Below are 8,596 nucleotides of genomic sequence, written 5' to 3'. Positions count from 1 at the left end.
AACAGCTGATATTTTTTTAACGTTACGTTCGTTCGACTTTGATTGTAGCACGTTATCTATTCCGTGTCGGAAAATTCAATGAAATATTTATTTATAACCCGTCGTCCGCCGCGTCGCTTTCGCGGGCGTCTCGGCAACCGCACGCCGTCGGCCGATATCAGACAGTCACTTTGCCGCCGCGGTTCGCGCGATGACCGGACGACACGTGAATCTCGCCGCCCGGCCACGCGAATTCGAGTAAGTTTTCCGGCGACCGCGACCCTGCGGTCAACGGATCGCGGAAACGGCCGCCCGACCAGTGCGCGACGACGGTGAGTACCCGGCCGGGGTTGATCGCACATCACGCGGGATGCGTTTTTCGGACCGACCAAACGATATTCTTGTCGTTCCAGCAAAAAACGGACGCCGTGCGCGGGTGGGGGCGGCGGTGGTGGCGGAGGAGGCGACAACGCGAAAAAATCTGCCCCCGCCATAACGTGGCCGTCCGGTGTTCATTGTTTGGGCTCCCCGGCGAATGGCGTTCGTATGTCACCGCCGCCGCCCGTGCAACAGCGCCAAACGTCGTTTTGAAAAACATGCGGCCTGTTGGCGGTCATCAGTTTCAAGCCGGTACTCACTGCAGTCAGACCCCCGTCCGTCCGCCATTGATTCGTGTCCGTCCGCTCGTTTACGTTCTCGCTCGTTTTCGTTTTACTTGGGTCCCCCGGAAAATAATTCAAAACCATCGACAAGTGTCTCGACGAGTGTACATCCGATTGCCCCTCACCGTCGTCGTTCCGTCTCGTAATGGCCAAACGCGTTCAAATCCGTCGGACCAACCGAGAAACGTCCACTGTCGGAATCGTCACGTTCGCCGCTGGAATCGCCATGGCATTCGTCTTGGCCGTCGTCGTCATCACTGCCATCCGCCGCGCGATCTTACCGGGTACGCGTAATATGATGTGATTCTTCGTGATTCGTGTAACTTACTCAGATCACTCACCTATTTGCTCACACTCTCGCTCCGCTCAAAGACATTTATTACCTTCGATCTTTTCACTCATCCGCATTATTGTCGATCAAACGGTGTTAGTTTGTTTTCTTTCGAATACAGCGGTGTAACGGGAATCCAACGCATCCGGCAGACGGACGTGTGTTACCGAACTGTGTGTTGTCAGCGCACACCCAATCGTAACTGAACGACTGCTCCAAGTACCTACTGAATTCCAATATACTCATTGGGTATAGGTACCTACTTATGCATGCACGTACCTACTACATATGCTCAAAAGGTAACCTTAAGGTCATCATTTATCAAAACTGGTGTTAATGTTTGATATTTTATTATATAACCTTTTTTTTATGTTTTTAATACAACTTTGTACCTACCTACTATACCACACTGGTAATCGATTACCTGAATCTATTATTTAATTATAACTAAAATAAATAGTTCTATAGGTATGTTAAAGTTCAAATTTGGTGTTTCTATCCATACCTATCATGTACTTGTGATCAAACCTGAATGGCTTAACGAGTTATTTGAAATGAAAATAAATTTATGTAATCCTGTAGTAGGTACCTATTTAGTTGATTGAATTTATAAAAGTGTAATTTTTTTAGGATCTGACAAGAAGTGACGGGCTTATAGAATTATTTAATTTACTCCAGATTACTAATTCAATATGATGGATTTGTCTATAAATAATCATAACAGTAAAAATGAAGAACTTAATCACAATGTAAGTTTTAACAGTCTTAAATTAATGCAAGTTATATGGATTTAACATTTTATATTAAATAATTATATAGATTGATTTTCCATCAAGGACTGCTTCGGATTCATTAGCAATAAACAACAGACCAAGTATGTAAAACTCACCCCCTAAAGTATTAATTCTTATCATTTTATACCAAACCATTTTACACTTAAGAGGACGTGATACCCGCATGTGTTGTCTGTCTCCGTCTTACAAGTGCATAACATAGCAAATTATACGCAAAGCAGAACACGTGTAGCTCCGTTAGCTTAAACATTAGAGTAAATTGACCTCTTATAAAATCTAAAGGTAAGATTATTATCTAAACAACCTCATGAGCTTTTTATTATATTTCAATTTTTAAGCGAGTTATGAGTATTTTAAAATTGTAAATTGTTTGTGTATTTTAAAGTACTCATAACTCGCTTAAAAATTAAAATATAATAAAAAGCGCATGAGGTTGTTTAGATAATAATCTTACCTTTAGATTTTATAAGAGGTCAATTTACTCTAATGTTTAAGCTAACGGAGCTACACGTGTTCTGCTTTGCGTATAATTTGCTATGTTATGCACTTGTAAGACGGAGACAACACATGCAGGTATCACGTCCTCTTAATCTTGGCTTCTAAGGTATCTAAATTTTGTTTATGTATGAATTAATTTGGTATACCTAATTTATTTATTGATTTTGAATTCATACTTCCAAGGTACCTAAGTCAAATTCACATTTAAATCTACACTGTGACGTATACTTATTCACCATTTTAAACCAAATAGTATTTAGTCTTATTAGATAGTTATATATTATATGGTATAAATTGGTTTGCAATATTTTCCTAATGTGCACAATATCTTTAAATCACTAATGGCCCCATCTTAAATATTTTTTGTTTAGAACTCAGTACCATAAAAACAGTTCAACAAATACGTCCTTTTAATGTAAGTACCTAGCAAATGTCTCAAATTATAGCAATTAAAATTAAATTACTTAAATTGTATTTCATTTTATATTTACAGTATCTTTTCCAACCAGTGGATCCTCATCAATTCTCATCTCACAATAATAATGGTATGTTCAATTTATAATTATTTTATTACTTATATTCTTCCAACAAATATTCATAATATCTTAATGAATTTATATTTAATTTTTTTTCTTCAGGAATTTGTGTTAAAGTCATTGAGTATGTTTTAGAAACTGAAAAGAGAAGACTTACTGACCAAATTTCTGAAAACACACACGGTGCTAATTTTTCTGAGTGCAGCATTGATAAATATGCTCCTGTTAACTATGGTAAATAATAAATATATTATATTAAAAATTTAGATTTTAAAAAGACGTCTAACCAGGATGTGTTGTCTCCGTTTTGAACACGTACAACATAGCAAATTTTCGTTCACCAGTTTCAAATTTCAATAGTGTGCTTTTAGTTTTGATATTAGAGTGAACTGGCCTATTATAAAACTTTTATTTGTATTGAATAGGTACCTGCTTTGGTTTTTTTTATCGAACACTTATTTTTATTTGAAATATTTGGTTAGAAAAATGTTATTGCCAACTACAGTAATTGCATAATAGTTTTATTTAGTATTCTGTATATCTGTGTTAGCTGAAGTCTGAAGGTTTGTGAAAAACCGGGTTTTATACAAAAAGTATTTGAAAAGTATCCCAAATAATTTTTTTAAGTATTTGAATGGTATTTGAAATACTATACTCGATTCAAAATAAGATCATGACCAGACGGTGACCAGTTTTCGTTAGGCGGCGGTCAGACATATGGCCAGATGTCGTCCCCACTACGGTGACGGATCAGGCGCTGCCACGGAAGAAAGCCACGCCCGGCACAACTCGGCCGCCTGGTCATGGTCTTATTTTGAATAGAGTATATACAGTTAAAGTATTCTTTACAGCACAGTACTTTGCACACTTGTGACCACTGATAAGCTGCTAGTGTCCAGTCCATTATATCTTTGTCCGTGGTCTTATGTAATCTGATTTAAAATAAGTAGAATGTTATATTTAGTAACATACATTTTTCATAATTTTGTTACTTATTCTATAATTTGTTGGATTTATTAAATTTTTTTCTTATACACGGACAACAACAAATTTTCGTTTACCAGTTTCAAATTTCAATAGTGTGCTGTTAGTTTTGATATTAGAGTGAATTAACCTATTATCAAAACTCTTAGGTTAGAAGATTATCTGTGTTCTCTCAATCGGTTTTTTACAATATTTTAATTAATACACATATTGCCATTGCCTTCATGTAAAATAATAATAATTGAAAATGCTCATAGTTTGTATATTGATAAAAATATTGGAAAAAAACTTCAGATAGATTAGAATTGGTAAAATTATGATATTGTTCGTTCTCAGTGCTGCAACTACCGCAGGTGAAGACGGTGCAAGGCACCGCCTGATAGGCATCGCAATGTATGTATGGTGGGGGGGGGGGGGCTCGGATTTTACCATTACCATACATAATATTATAAAACAATTGTAAAATCAAATATAAGAATTCAATCACTTTGAATTTTGTATTTTTGTGTATATAAGTATGTAGGTCCTATTTCATTGACTTGAAAAAAAAGGAAAAACCGAAATTTTACGCAAAATTGATTTTGGTTTTTGGAGTAACTCTAAAAAAAATTACCATAGATACATGCAATTTTTTTCTATACACCATAACGTTTTCAGAATATTTTGACTTATTTTGAGCTGTTTATGGACATTTTTAGTTTCCAATTATTTTCAGTTAGAAATTCATAAAAATTTTTAATAAAAGATTCCTCATAAATTTGTCTACCGTTATACAAAAAAAAAAATAAGTCTACAAGGGAATCAAAAAAACTTTATGAGTGTTTGAAGTTCATATTTTTTACAAGATTGGATATTCACTCGATTTCTCATGTAGTGATTTTGTTATTTTGTTGTAATTCAAAAAACGAATTTCTGTCGATACATGAAAATTTCAGTGAATGTTTATATTTTCATTTTCTATACACCATAAAATTATAACTTTGAGTTGTTTACGGACATTGTCAGTTTTAAATTTTTTTATTTTTTTTTCTCTATAATTGTCAATGAAATTTTATTTTGTTTGGTCAAAATGCGTGAAAATTTAATACAATGCTCCTGATATACCTATTGTTACAATCTTCAATTTTACCAACTTTATCTGTCATGGAATTTACTGATTAATTTAAATATTTAATTATTATATAATTATTATATAATATTTATAGTCAAGTGCAGTTAGACATTTTTTTATTATATAAGTTGCAATTACCAAAGAAAAATGACAAGTGGGTAGGACACTTTTATGGATACATGAACCCTCAAAATGCCTGTATCTTGTCTGCCATTGTTTATGTCTTAAGTACATATAAGAAATTTCAGGGTGGCTAACATTTTATACATCAATTCGAGAAAAGGGCTTGGTTACCACACAACCAAAATAATTTTATATATATTATTTCTTTTTTTTTTTTTTTGGGGGGGGGGCTTATGGTATATTTGGTGGCTAAGCTCCTCCCCTATTTCCGTCAATGCTTCAGTGAAAACTATAAGGGCCTCAAAATTGTAATTGCGGCACTGTTAGTTCTGATATTTTATATAATAGTTGTTACACATTCTTATTGGTTAACTATAGTTTTATATAATCTGATTCAAAATAAGTAGAATGTAATATTTAGTAGTGTTAAATTTTTCATAATTCAGTTAGGAGTTTATTCTATTTTTTGTTGGGATTCTGGAACTAGTGGCAGCGGTCATTGCTTACTCTCAATCACGTCACATGATTGATTTTAACCACTGTGCTGCGCTATAATGCCACTGTGCTGTGCCGAGCCACACTATAATAATTTTATTTCACAATTTTTATTGTTTTTTCTCAAGTAAAAATTATTTCCAATTTCCTAACTTACGATTTAATTATGTTTGTTATTTTTATTTATGTGCTTACAACATATTATAATATATAATATGGATAAATCTTTAAGGAATTACAATATGATATTATGTTAAATTAATTAAGTCTAAAATAAATCATAATTAGGGCTCGGATTTTAAAGCATAATAAATAACAAAAAAAGCACAAAATTGTTTTAAAAAAGCAAAAAAAAAGCATGACTAAAAATTAACATGAATTAGTTATAATTTTATAAAACTGAATAACAAAAATTAATTTAAATTAAAAAAAGAATTTACCACCATGTATTTGGCAAGATTTTCAGAAGTGAAACTGACTCTATTGTTTGACAGGATGTTTTTATACATAGAAAACGAACGTTCTACATCCACTGAAGTGATCGGTGCATACTTCATGCAAGAGGTTTCGTTTAAATCAAACCCATGATAATTAATTTTGTCTGATGAAACGCCACACAGTATAGTATTAATGTCCAGTAATTGTTTTCAGCCTTTGTTTTTCAAAAGAACACGATTTAGCTTACCAGAAATAGCAGTTGCAATATCTCCATGAGCTTCATTTACTTTTTTTCTGCATCTAAAACAATATTTATACATGTTTTCAACGATTCGCCTAAAATTATACATATAATTTAGTATTATGATGTTAAATTGTTTAAATACTTTGTTAAAAGTTACCTTTTCCCTCTAATGTTGTAATAAATAATAATATCTGGTAGAAATCCAAAGTTGGTTGAAATATACACAATATTTGATTGAAGAGATACCTTTTGAAGTAGTTGTTTCACTACTTTAACACATTGAGATTCTTCTTCGAAGTCTTCAATTACACTTTTTAATTCATTAAACTATTTGCAATAATACTGGACAGCTTTAGATCTGTTGATCGATAATCTATACATTTAAGGACGTTTCGCACTAATGGTACGGCACGGTCATTATTGCGGGTTTTCACATTTCTTATTAAGTAAATAAACATTTTTGTTTTATTTTTATAGCATAACAGACATATAAAAATTCGACAGTTAGAATAACTGAAAAAAGCAATAAAAAAGCAAAAAAAGCATTTTCACAAAAAAAAGCAAAAATAAATTCGTTTATTTGGAATCAGATTGACGTGAAACGAATTTATGTATAAAAATTAGATTTCTATCTTAAATATATAAAAAGAAGCATTTCTTTAAAATCCGAGTCCTAATTATAATATTTATTCCTTGTCATAATTCACTTATAGCCACCTACTTATGATATTATATTAATTATATGCGCGAACTTGAACATGCATCATACCCATAACCCATAGTCAAAGCACTCAGTTAGGACCTAGCTGTTTAAATTATAAAATATCTATTGAAAACTAAAACTTTTCATAACATTCAATATAAATTCTTATTGTATAAATTCTATGGTATAGAAAAAATAATGTTTATAAATAAATATTAGTCAATGTAATACAAAACTTAAACCACAGGCTAATGCCTATTGATATGAATCCTTAATTTGAAATAAATAATAATAATAGTACATACTTCAAGAATAGTATTATAATACAGTATGGGACGATAAATACTATAATTGGTTAAAACGGAAAAATATCTTATTTCTTATGCACTTTTTTAGGTATTTTTTTTATAATGATGGTACTATTGGTATATCTTATATAATTGTTGTATTTCAGGTTAAAAAAAGATAGCAACATAGTTGGTACCATTTCTTTTGAAAAATATAGAGAATATTTGTATAGAATATTTTTTTTTCTTTTGACTGAGTAGTGGTTTTGTTATGAGTTTGTAATTGTGCTTTGTTTTATAACGTTAAGGCATTATATTCTATAATATATCTTTTGTATTGAACTTCACTAAAATGTCTCTAATTGTTGCATAGTTGATACATTAATTACTTATTATGATTATTATTATTCATAAATGGTATAAATTAATAAGTCTTATTATTTTATTAGGTACTATTACTAAAAACAATCAAATCAGTATACCCAGTGGACCAAATATTCAACATACACCTGAAACAAGACCATCTATAATAATAACAAATAATGGGTATGCACATTCATTGATTTTTAAAATTATTATTATAAATTAAACAATTTTATTTATTTTGTTTATATAGAGCAAAAAGAAAATGTATACCAAGTGTACCAACTAGCAAACTTACACCCGAAAACATGGCTATGTTAAAAAAATCAGGAAGAATATATAAAATCAATAAAACTAGTGAACCAGTAGAATCAATGTCTAATAACGAACAAAATGGTTTTCCTCAGACTTCTAATTCGAACAGTGAAAATTATACCTCCAGTTTCGCAAAATATATGCCCAAAACACATGATACACAATTAATGTAAGAGTATATTATCATATGTTTAAAAAGATGCACACTCGCATGTGTTGTCTCCGTCTTACAAATGTACAACATAGCAAAAACTGCTTTGCGCGGGACAAATTTTATCTTTCTGTGTTTGTAATAGTGGCTCCAAAACTTCTGAATATATAGGGTAGAAAATTATGTATGCAACAGCGTGCCTATATTTTGGATAACATAAATACCATAAAAGTAATTTTCTTCTAAACATTTTATTTTTTAAATGATAATGCTATTAAAAAAAAGCACGCTGTCGCACAGATAAAGTTCTTTACATGTTGTGAAAATTTGGTAGTTACACAACAAATATGATGTGGGAAGAATTGTCCTGCGCAAAACTTTTTTTGCTATATTGTACATTTGTAAGACGGAGACAACATATGCGGGTGTGACGTCCTCTTAAGAGGACGTAATACGGGTAATTGTTGTTTCCATCTTAAAAGGGCGTACCATTGCGAATTTACGCTCAGCAAATTACAATGAGCTTCATTAGTTTAAAAATTAGAGTGAACAACATATTATGAAACTTTATGGTAAAAATAT

At 31.9% G+C, this 8,596-nt stretch overlaps 1 protein-coding gene across 5 annotated transcripts in view; it reads left to right on the top strand.

Annotated features, from left to right (window-relative positions):
• The first annotated feature begins 204 nt into the window (after positions 1-204).
• Positions 205-8,596, top strand: part of LOC100162345 — a 32,490-nt gene continuing 24,098 nt past the window's right edge. For 4 of the 5 annotated variants that reach the window (XR_001680424.2, XR_001680425.2, XR_001680423.2 and 1 more), the window contains exons 1-8: positions 205-1,271; positions 1,603-1,721; positions 1,792-1,846; positions 2,636-2,679; positions 2,758-2,809; positions 2,903-3,034; positions 7,635-7,731; positions 7,802-8,032. Coding sequence is in view for 2 of the 5 variants with exons in the window: in XM_016809089.2 (XP_016664578.1) it covers positions 1,665-1,721; positions 1,792-1,846; positions 2,636-2,679; positions 2,758-2,809; positions 2,903-3,034; positions 7,635-7,731; positions 7,802-8,032 (668 nt within the window). In the remaining 3 variants the exon portion in view is untranslated. The remainder of the gene's footprint in view (positions 1,272-1,602; positions 1,722-1,791; positions 1,847-2,635; positions 2,680-2,757; positions 2,810-2,902; positions 3,035-7,634; positions 7,732-7,801; positions 8,033-8,596) is intronic. The other variant, XM_016809096.2, reaches the window with a different exon arrangement.

This window comes from Acyrthosiphon pisum, chromosome X, assembly GCF_005508785.2.
Source record: "Acyrthosiphon pisum isolate AL4f chromosome X, pea_aphid_22Mar2018_4r6ur, whole genome shotgun sequence".
NCBI classification, from domain to species: Eukaryota; Metazoa; Arthropoda; class Insecta; order Hemiptera; family Aphididae; genus Acyrthosiphon; species Acyrthosiphon pisum.
The sequence above is the reverse complement of the archived record's forward strand: the minus strand, read 5'-3'. Positions and strand labels throughout refer to the sequence as shown.